The 25,350-nt window shown below is 42.3% G+C and overlaps 1 protein-coding gene across 3 annotated transcripts in view; it reads left to right on the top strand.

The window, feature by feature from the left end:
- The window catches only part of PRRX1 (paired related homeobox 1), a 100,945-nt gene extending 81,393 nt beyond the window's left edge, over positions 1-19,552 (top strand). Inside the window, exons 3-4 of one of the 3 annotated variants that reach the window (XR_009154448.1) lie at positions 8,294-8,543; positions 18,335-18,470. Coding sequence is in view for 2 of the 3 variants with exons in the window: in XM_058177363.1 (XP_058033346.1) it covers positions 8,294-8,475; positions 18,335-18,476 (324 nt within the window). In the remaining variant the exon portion in view is untranslated. Of the gene's footprint in view, positions 1-8,293; positions 8,544-15,190; positions 15,277-18,334 lie in introns of those variants that run through there. The other 2 variants (XM_058177363.1, XM_058177364.1) reach the window with 2 other exon arrangements.
- Positions 19,553-25,350: the final 5,798 nt, after the last annotated feature.

A 25,350-nucleotide genomic window follows, 5' to 3' on the forward strand; every position in this document is an offset into this window, starting at 1 on the left:
AGAGAGAAAAATCAGGTCCAGGGTGCCACCCCCAATGTGAGTAGGGCCATCAACTACTTGGGTCATGTCCAAGGCCGTCATGGAAGCCATGAACTCCCGAGCTGCCGTCGATGACGAGCCGGACGATGGCAAGTTAAAGTCCCCCATGACTAAAAGTCTGGGGGTCTCAACTGCCACCCCGGCCAGCACCTCCAGGAGCTCGGGCAGGGCAGCTGTCACGCAGCAAGGAGCCAGGTACGTGATCAGCATACCCATCTGACACCTATGACCCCATCTCACAAAGAGGGATTCGCACCCGGCAATTTGAGGTACAGTGGTCTCCCTCGGCTCTAGACTCTCTCTAATCACAACCGCCACCCCCCACCCCTACCCTGGGCCCTTGGCTGATGGAATGCACGGAAACCCGGCGGGCACAACTCAACCAGGGGCACGCCCCCTTCAATGCCCAACCAGGTCTCCGTAATGCCCATAAGGTCCGCGGAACCCCCCTGTATAAGGTCACAAACGAGGGGGGCTTTATTCACCACGGACCGAGCATTGCACAACATCAGCCGGAGGCCCAAGCTCTGAGGATCCTGACCATCCGGGAAACGGGTGAAGTCCAAGGGGTCGGAGCGCGTGATCGCTTTCAAACATCAAGCACGCGCTCCCGGAACTTGATATGACCCCTCGCTTCCGCCATATCTGCCTCTCCCACTTACCGTGTCAATAGAACCACCCTCACAGATAGGAACACACTCTCCCCCCATAACCTCTGGACCTAATAAAGAAAAACCGCCGCGAGCATGTGCAGGAACTGGCCCCCTACCCGACGGGTTACCCCCATTACCCGCCCTTACCCTCCCACCCCCCTAAAATTCCCTTTCTAAAAACCCCATAAACCCTTCTTTTAGCATGCCACCTCTGTGGGTCCCAAGACCATAGAGGCCGGCCCTCGATAGTGTGGTGGGCCATTCCTGCGGCGGGGCACTGCAGGCGCAAGAGTTCCTGTTGCGAATAACGCATAGAATCAACCATCAGCTGACTATGTCCCATTTGGCAGCCGAGATGTTATACTGGGATGTCATTCTGGAGTCCGGTAACGGATGGAAAAAAAGAGATGGAAAAAAGAGACAGGCAGTCCGTCCTAAAAAGATGTAAAGTCCATTTATATCCTGATGGATTAGCAGACAAAAGATCGTAAACCGTCACAGCCCATCCACCAGGTAGATGTTCCGCTGGACCGGAGTATGCCGTCTGCGGGAGAGATGTTCCAGCAGTCCAGGAAGGAGGTCCGGGGGTGGGGGTAGAGGGTAGCCACAGTATCAGCTGAAGAATACACCTTCCTGCCCCACGCCTCAACATGGTCATCATGTCCATCACTTGCCCCCATCCACAGTGGGAGAGATGATCTAACAAGCTGGAAACCAGAAGCCCAAGGAGGCGGAGTCCAGGGGTGCAAACAAGGCGCAGCTGAATAAGCGCCATCTCAGCTGAAAAACATGCAGCCCCCTCCCCCCATCTCCACAAGGCCGCCTTCACCAGTCCGCCAAGCCTCCACCGCCGATGGAAAAGACGTTTTGAAGAAGCGAGGGCCAAAATGCTGAGCCACACAACCCGGGCGTCGCGGCGAAGCTGGCATCCGCCGCCCCCCCCACACCTCCACATGGCCGTTCGTCTCCCACCGCTCACCCTGTAACCAACAGGGAGATGACAACAAGAGCGGGGGAGCCGAGTCCATGCGGCTTAGTCCAGGGTGGGTGTCGCCTGATGGAAGCGGTGGCGGCGCTAGAAACCCATGCCGCTCACCGCCAAACAGCTGAGAACAGCTGAGGGTCGGCCAGCCGCCCACGCACCTCCGCAGGGCCGCCATCTTCATCCGCCCCGTCTCCGGTTCCTCCGGCCTCCAGCGCAGCAACCGCGGGTTCAAAGAGGTCCAAAGACCTCACCCGCGATTGCTGAGATGTACTATTCACCGGGCCGAGGGGAGCCAGCGGCATAGGCGACCGCAAACCATCGCCATCAGCCAGGGATCCACCAGCCGATGATCCGGCGTTTCAGTAAGCCGCCATCTTGCGCATGCGTAGAAGAGCTCTGTATTCTCATCATTATATGAGCAAAAGTACTGGAAAACATTGTCTTAACACTTAACACAGCAGTCCCCAACCTTTTGGGTTCTGTGGAGAATGAATCACGTCCAGCATATACCGTACTTGGGGGATGCTTCCTATTATAATATTAAATATATGTTCAACAGAATCAATTAAAGCAGTTCAGTGTGGGATTCTGTGAATAAATGTTCTGGACATAATCACTGTAGGTTTCCTGTGATTTCAACAAGCCATGGTAAATAATTCCTGTAAAACCTAAAGAGTTTTGTGTTTTGTTTGGGTTGGATTGTGCCCAAAGTGTTTGTCCCAAGGAACTAGAACTATCCATATTTTTGCAGAATATCTTTCTGCAGTTGACTTTAATCTATAAAGTATCACAACAGGAAAAAACTGTTAGATTCTAGAAGGAGTTACAAACTTTTTTTCCTCTAACAATCTGAAGAAATTTAGTGGGAATGAGATGTCAAAATTTATGTTTGTGTTTCTAACTAAATTTACAACATAGGCATGTTCTAAGCCAAGAAAGGCTTCGCCAAAAAAAATCTTTCAGAGCAGTGGACTTTTCTGAAGTTTTCAAAGGGATGCCCAATCTATTTTTAAGTTTAGAAACATACGTTCAATGCATTCACTAGGGTGATTGCTAGAAGCCTCCACGTTATTTTGAAGAGCAAGGGATATGGATTGTGAACAATTGCTGTTGTAATATAAAGCCATATGAACTCCTTTATGAAATTGCTTATGAAATTACTTATGTGCAAATATGAGCATGAGCAATCTTTGAGAAATTGCTTATGTGCAAAGATCAAGCATAAGTAACTTTGGCTAATTTTATCACGTACAAAAGAAATAAGCAGAAACTTGTTTGTTCAGCAACATCAAGGTTGCAGGCCTCTACGATGGTGTGAAATGTATCAACACTTTTGTGATAGCCACAGGACATTCCTTTTCTGATAAGGTTTCTTTTTACAAAGCTGCTTAGAAGTTTCTCCTACATACAACTATATGAGATTTGTTAACATGCAGAATCAGGATGTTTCAAGATGTATTTCTGTTGCTACGTGTAGCATGAATAGTGTAACTGTAGAACGCCTTAGACACGTGTGGGAGTGATTTCCTTGTAGTCTGTGTAGATTGCCATGCAGCTGTACCACGTAGGCACAAGCAGAGAACAAAGAGCAGCCACCTCATGGCGGAGAACAAAGAGCCACCTCATGGTAAAACTCCTCCCAAGAATCACGAGCTTTCTCCCAAAATCATAGGCTTGTGGATGTGCTTGCAGTCACGTGTTCACATGTTGAATATATGCTAATATGTAACCTCCCCTGCTTTCCTTCTGTAACCACCCATTTTTACCTAAACACAATAAAAGGGGGCTCTGGAATTTGCTCTGGGCCCTTCTCATCCCAGACATTCTCCAGGCTCTCACCTCGAGAAGCCCATGAGTCTGTCGTTTGTTAGCAGCCTTCATGAGAAGCCCACCAGATGCTTCGACAAATTGCAGATATGGTATTCATCCTGACCACTTCTAGCATTTTGCTGATAATTATATCAGTCCAATAGATGAGATAGTTAGGGAGCATCTCCTCAGCAGGGCAAGCCTTTTCTCCTCATTACTGGAACTCCTGCTTGCCAAGTAGAGTACCTACCATTGACTAAATGCTGCCATTGACTAAACCAGTTCCTAGCTTGCCTTTTATCCCATAGATTTATTTATTAATTAAATGTATATGCTGCCAATCTCACTATTCAAAGATTTTACTTTTAAAGAAGTAGAAACAATAACTTCTTAATAGCTTATATACACTAACTTAATAGCTTCTTAAATGCAGTGGGAGAGGTGGTAACTAAGTATGAAAACATTTCCAAAACCTAGAAAACTGATGTGAATATGAATAACCTCATTTCATTATATTTGATGATTTATTCAAAGGATTTTCCTCATATGAGGAACTGGGCAAGGCTATAGGAATGTCAAGCAGTGGCTCATTGTCAGTCCTTTTCTTTCATCTCTCCCTTTCCAATAGCATTTAGTCAAAGTTTTAGGTCTGGCTCCTTGCCTGAATGAATGGAAGAGTTTCCAAAATTTACTGGGAGTTATTAACTTTCCTAATAAATGCAAGAGGTTTTCCTTGAAGAAAAGAATTCCAGCCAGAATCCAGTTGTAAAACACTCTACACTGGAGAATCACTACAACGGATCATAAAAATAAAGGAGGAGGAGGAGGAGGAGGAGGAGGAGGAGGAGGAGGAGGAGGAGGAGGAGGTGGAAGAGGAGGAGGAGGAGGATTTTGCAGCCCTAAAAAATCCTTACTAGATCCCTTTGATTTTTTTTTCTAAGTAGGTCATTGAAAATTTTCATGATAGAAAATGTTAGAAAAGGAATATAAAATGCTGGGGAAGGAATTGCAAAAAGATACACAAAATAAGAAAATGAAAGAACAAATGAAAAAATATGAAATGAATTTAATTGAACAAGAGGATTTGGCAAATAAATTAAGAGCTTCTAAACAATTTTTTTTGGAAAATGCAAATAAGCCAGGCAGATGGTTGGCACATAAAATGAAAAAAGAGAAGGAGAAAAAAGTAATCAACCAATTAACACATGAAAAAGGAATGGTATGTTATAGAAATGAAGAAAAGAAAAAAATAGTTCAAAAGTATTACAAGACTATATAAACAAGAGATAAAAGCTGGAGAAAAGATAGAACAATATTTAAGAAAATCTGACCCACCTAAAATACTGGAAAAATCATAAAAAACCACTAGAAGAAAGAATAACAATGATGGAATTAACAGAAGCAATCAAAAACCAAAAGAATGAGAAAACTCTGGGCCCGGATGGATTACGAGCAGAACTATATATGATACTGCAAGATATACTAAGCAATGTAATGTTGGAAGTATTTAATGAACTTTTAGTAAATGCAAAGATACCAAACTCATGGATGGAAGCATATATTACTGTTATACCCAAAGAAGATACAGATTTACAACAAATTAAAAATTACAGACCAATTTCATTGTTTAATGCTGAGTATAAAATATTTGCATCAATAATGGTGAATAGATTAAAAAAGTTGTTAAACAAATTTATACACATGGATCAAAATGGTTTTTTACCTAAAATACAGATTAGAGATAATATGAGAACAATTTTGAATACTTTGGAATATTACGAAGTGCATTCAGATAAGCAAATGGCAATGATATTACTGGATGTGCAAAAAGCGTTTGACAATGTGAATTGGCAATTTATGATAAAACAATTACAAATTATGGACTTTGGGGGGAGATTTATAAATCTGATAAAAACAATTTATAACAGTCAGCAAACGGAGATATGACAGAAAAGTTTAATATAATGAAAGGAACAAGACAAGGATGTCCTTTATCCCCATTATTATTTGTATTGACATTAGAAGTATTAAATAGAAATGTTAAACAAAATGAAGAAATAAAGGGATTGAAAATCAAAAAAGAAGAATACAAACTACAAGCCTTCTCAGATGACTTAGTATTTAACTTGGAGGAACCTCAAATAACAGGACCCAAATTAATAATCAAATAGAAGATATGGAAGGACTGAAAATAAATAAATAAAAGACAAAAATATTGGTGAAAAATATTACAGAAAAACAGAAGAGAGACTTAATGGAGAAACTAGACATTCAGATTCCGAAGAAAATAAAATACTTAGGAATCCAATTAACTTCAAGATGTGTAATGATTAAAGAGGATAATTATTATAAACTGAAAAATCAAATTGAGGAAGACTTGGAGAAATGGAAAAATCTTCAGTTATCACTAATGGGAAGGATTGCGATAATTAAGATGAATATATTACCGAGACACTTCTTTTTATTTCAAACAATATCAATAAAAGTGGAAAAGAAATATTTTGAACAATTAAATAAAATAGTAATGAAATTCATATGGCAAGGGAAAAAGGCGAGAATTAACATAAGGATGTTATAAGATGCGAGACTTCGAGTAGGATTTGGACTACCTAATTGGGAACTATACTATCAGGCAGCGGCATTGACATGGATGAAAGAATGGATTGAATTAAGAAATACAAGACTATTAACTTTGGAAGGACATGATTTACAGTTGGGATGGCATGCTTTTTTATGGTATGGCAAAAATAAGATGCAAAGTTATTTTCAAAGACACTATGTAAGAAATGTATTATTATTAGTATGGGAGAATGTTAGAGATAAATGTTACTTGAAAATACCAATATGGTTATCTACAATGGAAGCATTAATACATCCAAATATTATTAATATGGAGACTATTCTTAGATATAAAGATATACTAACAGATAAGGGGGAATTGAAGAAGAAACAAGAAATAGAAGAACAAGGGATTGAAATGGATTGATATACGCAATTACAAATACAAACAAGATATGAAAAAAATGCTAAACTATATGGTTTTTACTTGGAAATGACAGAGCTGGATGAGATACTTACAGGAACAGATGAAAAAATGATTTAAAAACTATATAATTACTTATTGAGTTTTAAGCTAGAAGAAGAACAGGTAAAAGAAACAATGATAGCATCAGCTAAGAATTTTGGATATACAATTCAGTTAGACAAATGGCAGCAAATAAGGGAAAGAAATTATAAATTAATCATGTCCACAGCATATAAAGAAAATCAATACAAAATGTTCTATAGATGACACAAGGCACCTGAAAAATTGGCAAAAATATTTAAAGATAAATCAGCTAAACGCTGGAAATGCCATTAGATACCAGGATCGTATTTTCATATGTGGTGGACATGGTCCAGAAGTGAGGAATTACTGGATTAAAATTAGAACATGGCTAGAGGAAATGATACAACAATGTGTTGATTTAAAACCTGAACTGTTCCTATTGGGTATCTTACCAGAGAAATATAGTAAAGAGGATACTTATTTGATTATACATATTATAACTGCAGCGAGAATTGTGTTTGCGCAAAATTGGAAAGCAGAGAATCCCTTTAGAAGGAGAAGTAATTAAGAAAATATTGGAATGTGCAGAAATGAATAAATTAACATTGGTAATTAAAGAAAAGGAAGAATCGGAGTATTTTAAAGTATGGGGCAATTATATCAATGGTTAGAGAAGAAGCTTCCGTCGCGAGCTTAAAACACATGTATTCATCCACGCAGGACTGGATTAGATTTTAAATTTATATTGGTTTTTAATGGGTTTTATTATTTATACTGCTTTTTAATAATTCGGCCTTTTAGAATAAGTTTTTTAATTGTTATTTTAATTTGTATTTATATGTTTTTACTTGCCTGTGCACCGCCCTGAGTCCTTCGGGAGATAGGGCGGTATATAAATGTGATTAATAAAATAAATAAATAAATATATATATATATAAATTTATATAACTGATGAATTAATATAAATGTAAGAAATTTGGGAAGAATGATGTAACAATCTAAATGAAAATATAAAGATATGATAGAAATATAATATGAAAATGGAGAAGGGAGTAGAAGACACAAAATATGCACTCAGATGAAACACTGAATTATTAAGGATGTATTGTTTGTTTGTATGTTTGTTTGTTTAAAAATAATAAAATTTTCACAATAACACTTTCCTTCTTTCACACTTGCTTAACTTGAGAGTGAAAGTATTCTCCTCATCTGTCAGGAGAAATGGGCCATATTTATTAAATAGTTTATATAGCTTAGTAGCGTATTTATTTTTTTATTAAATAAATACTTAATATTTATTGCATATTTATTAAAATGTAATGATTACATTATGCCCTGTGGGTGTATGAAAAAATTAGTTACACATTTCTTAAAGATCATAATCTCTGGTTAGATAAACTGAAATAGTGGTATAGTTGTTTTATTTTAACTCTTGACCCAATATCTTAGCATTGCTCTCCATTTAGGATGATGAAGTGTGTTCATTCCTTTACCTAAAAATGTGGTTAGCTAGCCCAGCTCCTTTTTGTGAGTGAAGTATTGAACTTATGTTCCCTAGATCCTACTCTGACATCCTCACTGACCCAAAAACATCCCCTTCTGGCCAATAAAAACACAGTAACTATGTGAATTGAAACTTCTTATGCTGTGCTGACTGGAGCAGTAAGGGATCTATTTTGATTTTGATGAAGAAGATTGCAATGCCTATTTTCATGCCACAGTATCTGATACCTGGTTTTGGTGTGCTTCTCTTCCTAGGTGTGGTTTCAGAACAGGCGGGCAAAGTTTCGCAGGAATGAACGAGCAATGCTGGCCAACAAAAATGCATCCCTCCTTAAGTCTTACTCAGGTGATATAACTGCAGTGGAGCAACCAATTGTACCTCGCCCAGCACCAAGAGCCACTGACTATCTCTCCTGGGGAACTGCCTCTCCTTACAGGTGACTATATATCTTGTACCCCTGTTGGTTGCCTCTGGTTCACTGCAGACATCTGTCATTCCTTCCAGGTGGGTGACAAAGCCTAATAAATTATATGTATCCTGAGGAATGTATGTCCAAATAAGGAGAATGTTCAAATAAGGGGAAACCTAGATAAGAACCATAGAAGCCTATCTCAGTTATGAACTTAATAAAAGCAATTTCCAGTGCCCTCAGCCAACTAACATTTGCAAAATTATTTGGAAAAAGCTAGTTTGGCAAGCTAGTTTCAAAGCAAAATCTTGTAGACTAAAATAGGCTACTTTGAGAATTTACACTATTTCTGGCCTGGATACCATGCATAAGTGGGAGGAGCTATTGAAAAGTAGAAAAAGGGTAGTGTAGTGCTGAGAAAAATAAAGAGGGTTTAATATATTTTGGCAGCCTCTTCTGGAAAAACAAGGAAGATAAGAAAAGAAAGTGATTGAGTAATGGGACACACACACTGGATTCACTTGAATTCCATTGTGACCCTTGCTTACTTGGTTTAAATAGCTAACAGAATATATATATATGTATATGTATATGTATATGTATATATGTATATATATATACACACACACACACAAACACACACACACACACAAACTGAGGTTTTCACGGGTGTTTGTATGTAGGTCTTTGGTTATTCGGGTTTTCTCCCGTGTAAAATTGGAAGTGTTTTTTCGTCATTTTCAGGCCGGTGCGATCACACATTGCTCCTAGAAGCATGAAGCAGAAGGCACCGGCCTGAAGATGAGGAATGAGACTTCGTCGAAACGTCGCCAAGACACTTCCAATTTTACGCAGGAGAAAACCCGAATAACCAAAGACCTACACACACACACACACACACACACACACACACACACACACACACACACACACACACACACACATTGTAGCAAGACCCCTCTCCCAAATGGTACATAGATGATGACTTGATTTGATTTCAGTGCCTGATTTCATATTTAAGTTTATTGCACCTTTATTATTTTGTTTATAAATAACTCAAGGTGGCAAATGTATCTATTACTTCTCCTTCTTCTTAGTGTTGTTTCCTTAAAACAAGAATCCTGTAAGATAGGTTTAGCTGAGAGAGAGTAAAGTCTAGCCTAAAGTCACCCAAAAGGTTTTCATGCTTAAAGCAGGACTACAATTCACAATCTCCTGGCTGCTAGCCTTGTACCTTTACCACTAGACCAAAATGACTCCCAAATATGCTATCATAAGCCATAAAACATAATTCAGAATCCACAGCAGCTGAATTCACACACCATACTGCACTGTATAGTTTGGTTTAGCAGATTAAACAAATACAGAAAGAGACACCCATGTGGGGCAAAACATTCAGAAGCTGAAAACTGCAATGTTTTTTCAAGCTAACAATCCTACTTAGATGCCAAGCAGTGATGCCTATGTTTTAAGGAGGAGTTAGGGCCAGGATATCAATAAAATGTGATCTGTTTAAAATTAACTAAATACATTTGATTATACTCTTGATTATTCTTCAACCTCTTCAGAGGGTCCAGTGTTCAACAAAATGAATTTTAATGTGGAGAAAAGCAAAGTTTTACTTTTAGGCAGGAAAAATCAAAGGTATAAGTACAGATTAGGAGAGACCTGGCTCAAAAACAGTAACTGGGAGAGACCTTGGAGTCCTAGTGGATGAACACTTGAATATGGGCCAGCAGCATGCAGCCACCACCAAAAAAGCTAATACAATCCTGGGTTGTATAAACAGAGGCATAGAATCAAGATCACATAAAATCGCTTTATAAGACCCTAGTAAGATCGCACCTGAAATACTGCAACCAATTTTGGTCACCATGCTACAAAAAAGATGTTGAGATTCTGAAAAAGTTCAGAGAAGAGCAACTTAGATGATCAAAAGCCTGGAGACTAAAACATGTAAAGAACAGCTGCAGGATTTGGGTTTGGCTAGTCTAAGGAAAAGAAGAATCAGGGGAAACATGATAGCAGTATTCCATTAATTGAGAGGCTGCCAGAAAGAAAAGGGGGTCAATTTTTTCTCCAAAGTATCAGAGGGCAGGACAAGAAACAATGGTTGGAAACTAATCAAAGAGAGCAGCAACCTGGAATTAAGAAGAAACTTCCTAACAGTGAGGACAATTAACCAATGGAACAGCTTGCCTTCAGAAATCGTGGGCACTCCATCATTGGAGGTTTTTAAGAAGAGACTAGACAGTCACTTATCTGAAATAGTATAGGTTCTCCTGCTTAAGCAGGGGGCTGGACTAGAAATCCTCCAAGGTCCCTTTCAGCTCTATTCTATTCTGTTCTAAACTTAGTTTTGGGACCCTCTTGAAGCCATGCATGGCCCTGTCCCAGTACACCACAGCTTTCGTATTTTACTTTCTTCTTCTTAAAATGTTGACAATATCCTCCCTTTTGGAAGTTGGTTGGCTGGTCAGTCTGTAAAGCGTTGAGTGGCAGAGAATCAGCCCTCCAGATACACAAGTTTGTCTTGTTGCTACATACAGCCTTGCTCACTTTGTCTCCCTATAAGGCATGCCTGACCTGTATCCTGAGGGTGGAAGGATGTTGGGTAAAAACCATCCTGAGCCAAATGTTGCTCTCAGCCTCAGAAGTAGGGGTGCAACTCAGCTCTCCTTTCTGTGGTTGTTATGTATTCATGTTTGTACCTTTAAATATTTGAGCGGGAAATCAGCACGTTGCTGATTGGACGAAGCCTCCAGCAGAACTGTATAAAAGGAGAGGTTTTTCCCCCAGCCTGTTGCTGGGTTCACCCTATATTAAAGAGCTGTTGTCACTACCCTGGTCTCCAGCCTCGTTACTTCCAGAACTTAACATTGGCGACGAGGATGGGATCTCGAGGCTAAGGAGAACCAGAACCGAGCTGAAGCACGATAGACCCGAACCCAGCAAACTCAGGGCAGAAAAGCGGAGATGGCCAGTTACACTCCGCCCGCACCGTTTGACCCGGCTAAAGAGAAATGGGGAACGTATATGACCCGTTTCGAAAGCTTTCTAGAAGCCAACGAACTGCAAGGAGTTCCAGATAACCGGAAAAGGGCTTATTTCTTAAGCCACTGTGGTCCGGAGGTCATCGATATCGCGGAAGCCCTGGCAGAGCCAACGCCGTTGCAGTCGGTGTCATGGCCAACTCTACAGACTTTACTAAAAAACCACTTCGCACCAACGCCGTCCAAATACGTGCGGCGGTTTGAATTCGGAGAGCGAAGGCAGATGGAGGCGAAACCATCGGTGACTACATGGCCGCCCTAAGAAAAGCGCCCAAGGACTGCGGATACGCGACCTAGACGAGGTGCTCCTCGAGCAACTCATCCGAGGCGTCAAAGACATCCGTTTGCGGCGACGGCTGCTAGCAAAGAGCAACCTACGCTGGCCACCGCTCTGGACGAAGCCAGAGCACATGAAATGTCCACCCAAGCGGCGGAGACACTGCAGAAGCCTGTCCCACCAAAGGCGGCGCGAAGGCAACCCGGTGCACCAGGAGGAGGTTCAGACCGAATCCGGCGGTGAAGATGAGGAAGGGTCTGCCGAACCGAGAAACGCGACAAAGGGGACAGAGGCGAATGCGGAAGCTGCGGTGGTCAACACCAGCGCAACGCTGCAAGTTTAAGGACGCGACATGCCGGTGTGGGAAGAAAGGGCACCTAGCTCAAGTTTGTCGAGCGCCCAACCTTCCGCCGAAAATTCAAATCGCCAATCAGAGCACGGAATCGGCAAGGCGACCGCGATTGGCTCAAACAAAAAGGCGCGGATTCCAACCAAACAACTGTGGTCATAGGCCGCGCCTCAACCAAAGTGGAGAAGAAGATCTTCACCAAACCAAAAATAGAGGGAGTACGGTGCCGGCTCGAAGTAGACACGGAGTCAGCGATCACCATCATGTCCTGGGACACTTTGGCGAAGTCGCTGCCGTCCGTCGCGAAGCGCCACCTGCAAGCACAACGGCTACGAATCCACGACTACCAAGGGAATCGCATCCCTGTTCGAGGGACCACCTCCGTCCGAGTCGAGTACGGTCCACACAAGAAGACCCTGCCCATCACGATCGTCGAAGGGACCCTGCCCAGTCTGTTGGGACTAGACTGGTTTCGTGCCCTGGGCATGGGAGTGACTGGCATCTACAGAAGTGACTGTAACCTGAAAGACATTCTCTTTAACGAGTTCGAAGATGTCTTCAAGGACTGCCTGGGCAAGTACAAGGGACCCCTATTTCCTTCAACTTAGACCCCAGGTAGCCCCATTAGGCTTAAGGCGAGGAGAGTCCTTTAGCCCTAAAACCAAAAATCGATAAGGAGCTAGATAAGCTCATTAATCAGGGGATTTTGGTGCCAGTCGATCACGCAAAGTGGGAGACGCCAATCGTCACCCCAATAAAGCCGGACGGGTCAATTAGAATTTGCGCTGACTACAAGGCGACGCTTAACAAAGCCTTACAGAAAAGCGCTTACCCGGTTCCCGTGGTGCAACACTTATTGCACTCTTTGGGGCAAGGGCAAGTCTTTGCAAAGTTAGACTTGGCCCAAGCCTACCAACAACTGCCCGTAGACGCCCGCACAGCCGAAGCCCAAACGATTGTAACGCACAGGGGGGCCTTCAAGTGCACCCGATTGCAATTTGGGGTCAGTGTGGCACCAGGGCTGTTCCAAAACCTAATGGAACGACTACTGCAGGGGCTCCCAGGGGTAGTCCCCTACTTCGATGATGTCCTAATTTCAGGGGAAAACATAGAGGAATTGGGGGAGCGGTTAAGAAAGGTTTTGGGCATTTTCCGGACAGCCGGATTAAAAGTCAAGGCAAACAAATGCCAGATAGGGGTCGAATCCATCGATTTCTTGGGCTACCGGATAGACAAGAAAGGAATTCACCCTACTGAGAGCAAGGTCAAGGCAATTAGGAAGGCTCCAGCGCCCAAAAACAAAGCAGAGCTGCAGGCATTCCTGGGGTTGGTGAATTTTTACGCGGTCTTTTTAAAGAACAAAGCAACCGTTCTTGAACCGCTGCATAGGCTCTTAGGAAAAATACTGTTTGGTCTTGGGAAAGTCGGAAAATAGGGCTTTTGAAGCAGTAAAGAACCTGCTCTCAAGTGATAGCCTGCTCATCCAATATCACAACTCATTACCCCTAGTGCTGGTTTGCGATGCCTCCCTTATGGGGTGGGGCTGTACTCAGCCATAGACTTCAAACGGCACAGAAGCCCCTATAGCTTTTACTCTAGAACGATGTCCTCCCAGAGAGAACTACAGCCAGTTAGATAAAGAAGCACTAGCCATTGTGTCACGGGTTAAAAAATTCCACGAATATGTTTTTGGGCGGGATTTTGAAATCGTGACTGACCACAGACCGCTACTAGGAATACTGGCTGGCGACCGCCCAACGCCTGTGGCACTTTCGCCACGCCTGACCCGATGGACTATATTCTTAGCCGCTTATTCGTACAAGCTGCAGCATCGACCAGGAAAAGAAGTGGGGCATGCAGACGCGTTAAGCCGATGCCCACTACCAGGGGCGATCGAAGACCCCACCCGGGACGCCCATCCTACTTATTGACTCTTGACTCTGGCCCAGTCACGTCTAAGGAAGTGGCTCGGCATCATACCGACATTGTATTAAGGACTGTACTCGGTTGGGTACAGAGAGGGTGGCCGCTGCGCGGGCTTAACGGTTCAAAGAATTTGTTAAAAAACGCGATGAGCTCTCGGCTCAAGGGGGGTGCCTGTTATGGGGTGATCGTGTAATAATTCCTGATAAATTAAGGGGAAAAGTATTGGACCTCCTCCACGAGGGTCACCCAGGGATCGTAAGGATGAAGGGGTTAGCTAGAAGCTATGTGTGGTGGCCACTCATGGACGCAGAGATTGCTGAGAGGGTAGGGAAATGCCAGGCTTGCCAAGAGTCCAGACCTCTACCCCCAACGGCCCCAGTCAGGGAATGGGAAAAGCCCCAAGGGCCCTGGTCAAGAATCCACATTGATTTTGCTGGCCCGTTCCACGGCCAAACGTTCCTAGTGGTTGTGGATGCATTCTCCAAATGGTTGGAGATCATACTCATGAAATCCACTACGGCCGAAGCAGTAATCGCAGCCCTGCGCCACCTATTCGCAACTCACGGGTTGCCGGACACTCTGGTGTCCGACAATGGGCCGCAATTCACGGCAGCCCAGTTTGAAGAATACCTGGCAGAGGAGGGCATCCGACATGCCCTCTCTGCGCCTTTCCACCCTGCGTCGAATGGGCTTGCAGGCGTTCCGTCCGGGCGCTAAGGAGGCGTGTCAGGCTCAAGCCAGGTGACTGGCAAACAAAGATAGATTTCTTTCTGGCCGTTCAGCACAGAACCCCAAGCACGGCTACAGGCAGAAGCCCAGCCGAATTGTTGATGGGACGGAAACTCCGGTGCCCACTTGACCGTTTGAATCCCCATTACACACCAGAGGGTTACAAGGGGGAACTAGAAAAAACAAGGGAAATGGGCATAGGCGACCGGGTGTGGGCCCGAAACTATGGGGACGGCCCTAGTTGGCTCGCAGGACAAATCATAAAGACAACCGGCCCAAAATCGTATTTGGTAGAGCTACAAGACAACCGAGTGTGGAGGCGCCACATAGATCAGATAAGGAAACGAATAACTGATCAAACCGAACCAAACGAGACAGATAGTGACCAATCCTTATTTGAACCCACAGCTGACCATAACCCGGAGGCGCAAGACTTAGCTGAGGTCCCGGAGGTCCAGCGACGCCATCAGGTTCCCGAGGAAATCGGCAGGAAAATCACAAAAAGTAATCCAAGGCGGATGGCCAAGAAAAAGAGTCTGCAAATAATCCAGGGCCCGTTGGCCTAGAGAAAGAGCTGGGAGGAGAAAACAGCCCCTCCGACCAGCTCAAAACACCACCCAGAACTGAACCGCGCAGGTCTGAAAGAACTAGGAGACGCCCAGGTTATTTGCGTGACTACGTCGAATAAGGACATGTAAATAAAATGTAAATAGAGGCAAAGTGTTTTCTGGGAGGGGAGGAGTGTTATGTATTCATGTTTGTACCTTTAAATATTTGAGCGGGAAATCAGCACGTTGCTGATTGGATGAAGCCTCCAGCAGAACTGTATAAAAGGAGAGGTTTTTCCCCCAGCCTGTTGCTGGGTTCACCCTATATTAAAGAGCTGTTGTCACTACCCTGGTCTCCAGCCTCGTTACTTCCAGAACTTAACAGTGGTAACTGCCGACAGTGGTTGTTTCTCTGGAATTTCTATTGGACAGGCTGCTGTGTCATCCTTTTTTCATCTATGCAGATCCTTTCCAATTTAGTCCAGGCAATTAAGAGTCAAACCCTGGACATGATGATACTGCAGTGCTATGCAGCCAATATGACCAAGTGGTGCTGGCACTGCTCAGTTCCATTTGGACAACAATGCTTTGTGTGCTCCAGTCTGAGCCAACAGAGTATATTCAAAGCCACAGACACTTATTCTTCACTTTTTTCATTAATCTCTGAAAAATTGTTTGGTGCATCTTTGTCATTTTGACTCTACACTGACTCATTACATCTCACCTGGCAAGCTGCCCTTTTAATTACTGCCAAATTATGAGAAAAGGTCATGTTTGCATAGTAATTGGCTCCTGTGCCCAAAGGAAGAACTGTTCCCAGGCCTAATCACTGTTGTTTTCTTTTCTTATACCATTGGCAGCTCTTTTGCCTGCCACTCTCAAGGATCATCCTTTGAAAGTCTTTTTTTTTTTCAAAGAGAGAAAAAAGAAGAAAAAAACAACAAAAGCAAACAGTATTTCGCAAAACTCATGGGAAATGCTCTTGGCTAAACTCTGTATAACAAAGTAAAACAAACAAAAATAAATGTGGACCATGTTTTTGCTTGGTATGTAATTTTTTTAAAAAATTTTAATTTTATTTTGATTGCCAGTAAGCCTGAGAAAGGCAAGGCAGAACCCAAAGACTGATTGATTTGGCAAACAAACAGTAATGGGGTTTAAACCACTGGGAATATTTCCAGCGCCAGACTCTTGGAAATGAATGGGTTTATTTGAGGAACTTGGTAAACCTAAAGGAGATTAGTTCACCACTCTTCAAAGAATTGGGTACTGAACCACTGGAACAAACTTGGTGCACTAGTTCTCAGAAGTGTTCATTACAGATGCCACTGGTCAATGCCTGATTAAAATTAAGCTGCCAAACTCAAAACAGATTTCCAGGGAACTCACAAATAGACAAGCCTACGGCACACCAACAGCACACACACTGAGTAGATACAGAAAGCAAAATGTAGCCTACTGAAGATAGTTGGAAATAGTTTCCAAAAGAAAGAAAGAAAGAAAGAAAGAAAGAAAGAAAGAAAGAAAGAAAGAAAGAAAGAAAGAAAGAAAGAAAGAAAGAAAGAAAAATTAGAATATTCTTTTGGCTACTTTTAATTTAGCTCTGTGGGTTTTTAAAACATTGACCACTACTTTTACTGTACTCATGTCAGTGAGACTTTTGTGAATCAGAAGGACCTATGAGTTCTCCTCAGTCCTTTTCTTCAGAAACTTTTGCTTGGTGGTGGATCCAGACTCTGGAATGGAGTGATCCAAGGGATTTCTGCATTCCTGATTGTAGCAGGATTAGCAGCGCTATAAAAGCTTTGATTTATACTTTATAGAATTGATTCCCAGATTCTTCCTCCAGTAAATCTAATCTGTAGACGAAAGTGTATAAGACTTTGGAGCCTGAATGAAATCATAAGAGCTACAGATATGAAAAATACCCATGACTAGAAAGATCAAAGTGCTGTCAGACCGTTTATTTTGTGTCCTGGTTAAACATGTGCAATTTCATTTATTCTTTGCATAATCTATTTATGTTCCTTCTTAATGGTACTTATCAAAAATTCTGACATATGCCCTGAAGTAAACATAAACCTGCTTTTAGAGGAGTAGTAAACATTGAGATGCTTAGGAAGTATGCCCATAGAAATGAATTGTCTATAAATTAAAATATATATTAATCCCCTCATTCCACATTGGAAAATGCATTGTAAAAATAAGAACAGTAGTTCCTTTGATACTCTGATCTGGGATGTAGAAGCAATTCTTCCAAACTAAATGTGTGTTTGCTTGTTAGGCAAGAAAACCTTGACAAACTGAATTCACTTGTTTAAGGATTACATGGTTATTAATACCTTGTAGGAGTACAATATGGATAAAGGCTCTTTCTAAGAGTAGCAGTATCTCTCCAACCTGATGCTCTACAGACATCTTGGATTCACAATTCCCAGAATTCCCAACTGGCATGACTGCACAGTTCCAATTTATCTGCAGAGCACCAGATTAGGGATGTCTGTACCAAGTTATCGGTCTTTTCCAAAATCTAGATTTAGATCTGGAATGGTTCCTATTCCAGTTGTTCCTAATTCAGAGTAGTAAACATACTATGAAGGTCTGATATATGAAAGAATAATTTGTTCCATTAGAAATGTTGCTGCTGGATTGTAATTATTTTAAGATCAGGACACAATTATATGTACACAGGGAATGCTAAGTTTTTTTAAATGCATTCAATTTAAATCAGTTTGGTTTTCTTATTGCCCCACCCATGGCTGTAAATGTTTGACTCCAAGCTTCTATCCCTCCACTTTTCTTAGCCACTTCATTTGCAAATGCCGTGTAAAGCTTTAACTGCTAAAAATCAAACTGCATGGCAAGACTTGGGCAGACTAGCTAGCTATTTTTCTGGATACTTGACATCATGCAGGTCACCTGAATGCACATAAATTGTAGAATCAAAATATGATGTGTTGTTGTTGTTTTTCCCTCCTTCCCCTCTTTTTTCTCTGCCTCCCAGTACTGCCATGGCTTCTTACTCTGCTTCCTGTACCAATGCCAGCCCAGCTCAAGGCATGAATATGGCTAACAGCATTGCCAATCTGAGACTGAAGGCAAAGGAATATAGTTTACAGAGGAACCAGGTGCCAACTGTAAATTAGAGGGCAGCAACCTGTAAGAACAGCCCAAATCTAGAAAGAAAAGTCCCTGCCTGGGGCAACTGTCCTGCTTTGCCATTTGTTGAGACCTAGAAACCCCACCAATCAGAGCTAAAGCATTGGGGATAAAAGCAGGATCCGAATGAATGGAAAAGTTTCCAACATGACGCTACAAATACAAATACAAGTACAAATACAAATAACCCCACAATATTGCCAAAGTGCCAAGAAATCTCTTCCAAGAGCTTCTTCGCTGAAGGATACAAGGTTTGAATTAATCCTAGGAATGACTGCAAATCCAAAGATCCTGCACTTGACTCTTCTGTGTCCCCCATTGGACTTCTGTGTTTGCCCCTCACCTCTTTTATTTGAAGCCTTCTAAAATACTCTTAAATTTTATGCCAAAGATCCTCATGGTCATTGATGCTCTGATCCATTCAAAGCACAAGGCATCCCAACTGATGTTGTGACCACCAGCATATGCCAGACGCCTTAGCATCTAAACTTTTATGTCTATTGGCTAGAATCTCGCCTTCTCTTTGCTGTTTGAAGTCAATTTTGATTATAGATAAGCGTGTCTTACTGTTTATTCTGCCACAACCTCTTTGATATTGTTATGCTGGTTTCCAAAGAATCGCTAAATATAAAAATACGTCATTTTGAACCAATTTCTACCAATGTAGTAAATTTTCAAATCACATAGAAGACTTCATCCTGGTGAAAATGTATAAGAATGTATTTGAGATATTACTCTGTGGAATTGAAAAGCTGGTACAAACCTACAAATCTTGGAGAAATCCAAAGAGCAGAATCCAGATGTGCAGGTACTATAAATGAAAGTTAATTTCCAGTGCGAAAATCAGAGGCCTTAATACAGAGATAGGCATGCTTAAGCCTATTGTATTGGACTAAGTCTCCACATACTTTCTTTGCTACTTCTTTTGTTTCATGCCACACTCAACAGTGGTGCCTGAAATCATTTGATTTATATATACTGTATATATTTATATATATAAGATATACATACAAGCTTTGTGAGTTTTCCTTTTTTATTAAACAAATAAAATGAACTGAAAGTGTTCTGGTTGTAAGTGTTCTGGATCCTGTAGAATTTCTAAAATTTCTGCTGTGTTGTGCTGTGGAAGACAACTGTCAGGAGTAAAGTATGATTCCTTCAGATGGATCAAGGAATATGACAGCCTAACAGAGCTGGAAATACACTGGTCTGCAATATTCTTTCTGCCTAGTTAAAAAATAAAGAAAATAAATATACAGATAATGCTTTTTCTCCCTTTCCATGAGCTGGCTGTTCTAGATGTCTTTTGCTTAAGAAGTATTAAAGAAGCTCCAGACTGGTGAAAGAATTCAGAAAAGAACCACCTAGAGTTATTTACTGAGACGGGTGGCTATAAAAACCAATCAATCAACCAAACAAACCTAGAATATTATGATCATTGCATTTTGCTGGATGGTGATATATAGGGGTCCCTTCCTTGCAGCAGCAGATGAAATCCAAGGCGGGATTCAGCCAGTTCAGCCCAGTTCAGCAAACCGGTTGTTAACTTTGTGTGCAGTTTGGAGAACCTGGTAATCCCACCACTGCCTGGCTCCACCCCTCCCAGGCCCTCCTCGGCTTAGCCAGTCTCTCCTGAGGCCATTTTGGCATCTCAGCGCTCCTCTAACTGGCCCCCCACCAATCTCCAAGCAAGCAATGTCTGGGCAGGCAAAACCCCAAGGAAGGTCTGACAAGGCACTCAGAGGGAGGGGCTGCAGCTACAGATGGCCAAACTAAGTGCCTGAATGACCCCTCCATCACCAGGAGTCCAGGCGCCTCAGTGGGCAGCGAGTGAGGCCTTGGCTGGGCTCCTCAGCAGAAAATGGGCTTCGCAGAAGGCCAATCTAGTGCCCGGAGCTGGCTCTGCCCTAAAGAGGTCAGGGGTGTCATCGGGGCTCCTGCAAAGAGGGGCTCAGGCAGGCCCAGTCCTGTGCAGCACCATGATTCACCTCTGATCTTGCAAGTTTCACTGCCTTTTCTCTTCCCACATGGCCTTCCCAATCTTTGAGACTGCGGTTCCCTAAATGGGAAAGCTGGCTCCGAGAGGAAGACAGACACTTCTTCACACGAGATTTCCCAGCAGCGGGGAGGGAGAGAGAGAGGGAGAAGGGCAGAGATGGTTGCTAGCAGAGAGGGGAGAGTGTGAGGTTTCTGCTTTTGGGATGAGGGGAGCTTCTTCCTGTCACAGCCGCGTGTGCTGCCACTGCCATTCCAGATGGCTGTCTTGGGAGCGAGGGGGAATAAAGAGGCCAGCCAGCAGGCCAAAGTTTCACTCATTCACTCACTTGCTTAGCTCTCCTGCCTCCGCTCTTGCAAGTTTTGCTGCCTTTTCGCTGCCTTTTCTCTTCCCGCAAAGCAAGGGAGTGAGTGAGTAAACCTTAGGCCTGTCGGCTGGTGTCTTTATTCTCCCTCACTCCCAAGGCAGCCAGGTAGCACCACACGAGGCTGGGGAGGCTTTATAGCATCCTGTCTCCTCGCATGAGAAGCGACCGAAGGGTCTTTTTGCCAGGAGTGCCACCCTCGTTGAGATTCCCCACCTCCCTCTGGCGGCTGAGTGTGGCTGCTCCACCAACTGAGGAGAGAAGTGGACCCGCTTCAGTGATACCACCACCACCTACACCAAAAATCTTTCAAGTCTTGAAATGGTTCTTGAAAGTCACCCCAAAGGGGTGAGCAAAGTAGGCTCCTTATCCCACATTCTCATTGAGGTAGTTCTTGACTTATGGCATCAACTGAGCCAAAATTTCCATTGCGAAGCAAGATTTAAGTGAGTTTTGCTCCATTTTGTGATTTTCCTTGCCACCATTGTTAAGTGATGTTCAGTAGTAGTAAATAAATAGAGAAGGAAATTATATCTTTTTGAGGCCTTTAAGGCGAGTGGCCAGGAGGCAGGGCCTGGTGTTGTGAGTGATGTTGAATTGGCCATGCTCACCCAGTCACAAGATCACCCAGCCATGCCTACCCAGCTGGTTATTAGGGCAGAGAACCGGTTGTTAAATTATTTGAATAATGGATGAAATACTCTTACTGCCCAAAGGGAAACCTGAATCAGTCCTCCTTGTCTTTCCAGATGATTGGGCTTCATGGAACAGATTTATTTCCACATGCGTATTACTAATGAAGAATGTTGATCACCCCCAATGGGAAGGGAGGCCTTTCCCCAGCTGGGTCTGAACCTTGAGGAAAGTCTCCTGGAGTGTCTAAACGAGTCACTTACCCCTTGCAGGGGATGCCTCTTGTGTCATTTGGTCACCCATTCTAGTAGAGATTTTAGCTACAAAGGATAAGCCTAACTTTCTGTTCAGACCTGCATCATTGTTCAGCTGGTGCCACTTGTGCTCAGTCTAAACCAGCAATCTGGTACTTATTACTCAATAATTTAACATGCTACATAATATAATAAAATGAAACTCTGAATTTCATTCTTTTGCTAAAAAATAGTGTAGAGATAATTTGAATTTATAGCATACTGTACCAGTGGTGAAATCCAATTTTTTTTACTACCGGTTCTGTGGGCATGGCTTGGTGGGCATGGTGTGGCTTGGTGGGCGTGGCTTGGTGGTTGTGGCAGGGGAAGGATATTGCAAAATCCCCATTCTATTCCCACTCCTGGGGGAAGGATATTGCAAAATCTCCATTCCCACCCCACTCTGGGGCCAGCTGGAGGTGGTATTTGCCGGTTTTCTGAACTGCTCAAAATTTCCGCTACCGGTTCTCCAGAACCTGTCAGAACCTGCTGGATTTCACCCCGTACCTCATTTGCAGAAGGGAGGATTTAATCCTCTAAAACTCACACAGAAAGACACAAACAAATCGAACTAAGAACTATAATTGAATTTGCTCAGATACCAGTAGAATATTATATGTTGTTATTGCTAATTATTGGGAAGGGATCAAAACTGAAAGGAGAAAGGATTACTTTTTAATAATAGCACAAGCACTTACCACTAGCACTTAGACTTATATACCGCTTCAGGGTACTTTACAGCCCTTTCTAAGCCAGCCTATTGCAGCCCTCAGGGTACTTTACAGCCCTCTCTAAGCCAGCCTATTGCAGCCTATTTACAGCCCTCTACATAGCCAGCCTATTGCCCCCAACAATCTGGGTCCTCATTTTATCAACCTTGGAAAGATGGAAGGCTGAGTCAACCTTGAGCCAGTGGAAATCTAACTCTGGCAGTCAGCAAAATCAGCAAAATCGAACTCTGGCAGTCAGCAAAATTAGCCTATAGTACTGCATTCTAATCACTGTGCCACCATGGCTCTATCACAAAACTTTCCAGCTAGATTGCTCATGTTTAGATTTGATTAATCCCTCCCCCCCCAAAAAAAAACCCAACACCTTGTATAATGTAATGGACATATCCTGTTACTTCAACTTGAAATTTGCAGGAGCAGAAGCAGAAGATATTGAACTAAGGAAAGTGTTACCGCTATCATTACCCATACCATCATCTATTGGGTGCTCTGTCTAATAGTTCTCTTGTCTTTTGCATTCCTCTCCCCTTTGTTACTAGCAGCAATTCAAATGCTCACAGTTTTGAAGTGATTGTTATAGGTATCAGGCTTGAGGCCTGGTTCAGTCTGGATTGCTATTGATCATACCCTTAACTTTACAAGGATTCAGCCGTGACTAAATTTGACTGAAGTGGATTTAGATCTACCAGGTTTCTGGAGGCCCACCAACTTGGCCCAAAGGCCTGGATTGACAAATCTAGAGTAGGCACCTCGCAGGCTCTTCTCTTGATTGGCCAGGTTCCACTTTCATCTTCCCAGCCTGATGAAATCTGGCATCTTGGCCAATACTCCTCAAAATGGTGGAGTTGGAAGATGATGAAGCAACAATTTTGCAGATGCATCATTTTTGTCTCATTTGTATTTCTTGTGGTATGAAATGTGAAAATCAGCTACACTGTGTATGTACAGCCAATCTCCAAAATAACTGAAAAGGAAAAGTCTTTTTACTTTCCCATCGCCATTGGAGATCAGTCTCCATGAACTGTTCTAAAAATCCAAGCCTAGAATGGGAACATGAAACTTAGGAAATAGAAGAAATGCTGACTGAACATACCACAATTCTTAGTTCTCTGGAATCAATATCCTACAGTTTTGTGACATTTTACAGATATATTATGGCATGAGCATTTTTGGACCATACTCTACTTTTTCAGATCCAAAGAAGAAATGGGCTTGTTTTCAATTGGAACCGTGCAGAGATAATTACAGGCTGATGATTGAAGGGTCAACTTGGAAGCTGTCTCTGCTCCACTGAGTAGGCCCAGCTACATGGGAGCTAACTGAGAACAGAATTGTCCTACTACTGAAAAACTCTCCCAACAGATTGTTCTACATTAAAATATGAAAAATACTAAGAATCACAAATTTGTATTTTTAATTTTTAGTATACAATGGAAAAATCCTCAGAATAAAATGACCGGTGAGACATCTTTTTGATATTATACAGCCTAATCTAAATTTAGAATAGGAAAACAGCATTGGCATAGTTAATGGTCCCATACAATTTCTTCCCCTAGAAATTCCCAGTTACTACATTTTACAAATTTGATCATTTAAATTAATCAGTACATGTTTTCCCTTGGATGCTCATAATTTAGAAATTAACTGTTTGTTTATAGAACATAATATCCTGAATATTAATTATTTGACAACAATTAAAGAGTAACCTAACCTAACCTTACATCATATCAATTCATTACCCTGTTTTTTAAACTAATTTGGTCACTTACCATTTTTATTTATGTTATATTTGAATAAAAACAACATGGGAAAAGAAAAAAAATGTATGATTAAATAGTTCTCAATAGATACAATCTGCAAGCCTGTATCCTTTTCAAACAACATTAGTCTTTGGAATCTATCCTTCCAACTGTAATGTGGGAAAGAGTTCAAAATAAAAAGTTTTGTTTATATTCAATGTATTAAAAAGAAATATTTGGCATCACCTGGCAGGACAAAGTTCCAAATAGCGCAGTTTGGAACATGCTGGAATTTCTAGCATGTATACACTACTGAAACAGCAACGTCTACGCTGGCTTGGGCATGTCGTGAGAATGGCTGATGGTCAGATTCCAAAAGATCTCCTGTATGGAGAATTAGTGCAGGGAAAGTGCCACAGCTGATATAAGCTGATATAAGGATAATATAAGCTGATATATAAGGATATCTGCAAGAGGGACCTAAAGGCCCTGGGAATGGACATTAACAACTGGGAAACCTTGACCTCCAATCGTTCAGCTTGGAGGCTAAAGACGCAGCATGGCCTTCTCCAATTCAAAGAGACATTTGTTCAGCAGGTTGAGGCAAAGAGGCAAAGAGGCCCAGAACCAGCAAAATCTGGGGGCTGGGCAGGGGACAGGTTGAATGTATCTGCCCTGAGTGTGGAAGGAATTGCCACTCTCGAATTGGCCTTTTTAGCCTGTTTCCAGAGCACGATACCATAGTTTTTTGAGACTGAAGATATCAATAGACAATAGAAAAAGAAATTATATGTCTCAATTAGGCTTCCCTTGATTTCTTCTATGAACAACCTATTTGGCAAATTCTTTATTAACACAAAAAAGCTGCACAGTGGAGTGCTGGGAAGTTGGCTGATTTCCAGTTGTTCATCATCTTCATCGATCTACTGCCAATAAGAATATTAAACTTTCTCTATCCTACAGAAAGCCCTGTTATTTTCACCCAATCACTTAAACATTTTTAGAAAGACTAGATTTTATTTTATTATGTTTAAGCGAAGAGGACTGACACCAAACTACTAATTTCAAAATGTTTTCCTTTATCTTGGTTTGTAGCAGTTTGGCC

This window comes from Ahaetulla prasina, chromosome 3 (assembly GCF_028640845.1).
Source record: "Ahaetulla prasina isolate Xishuangbanna chromosome 3, ASM2864084v1, whole genome shotgun sequence".
NCBI lineage: Eukaryota > Metazoa > Chordata > Lepidosauria > Squamata > Colubridae > Ahaetulla > Ahaetulla prasina.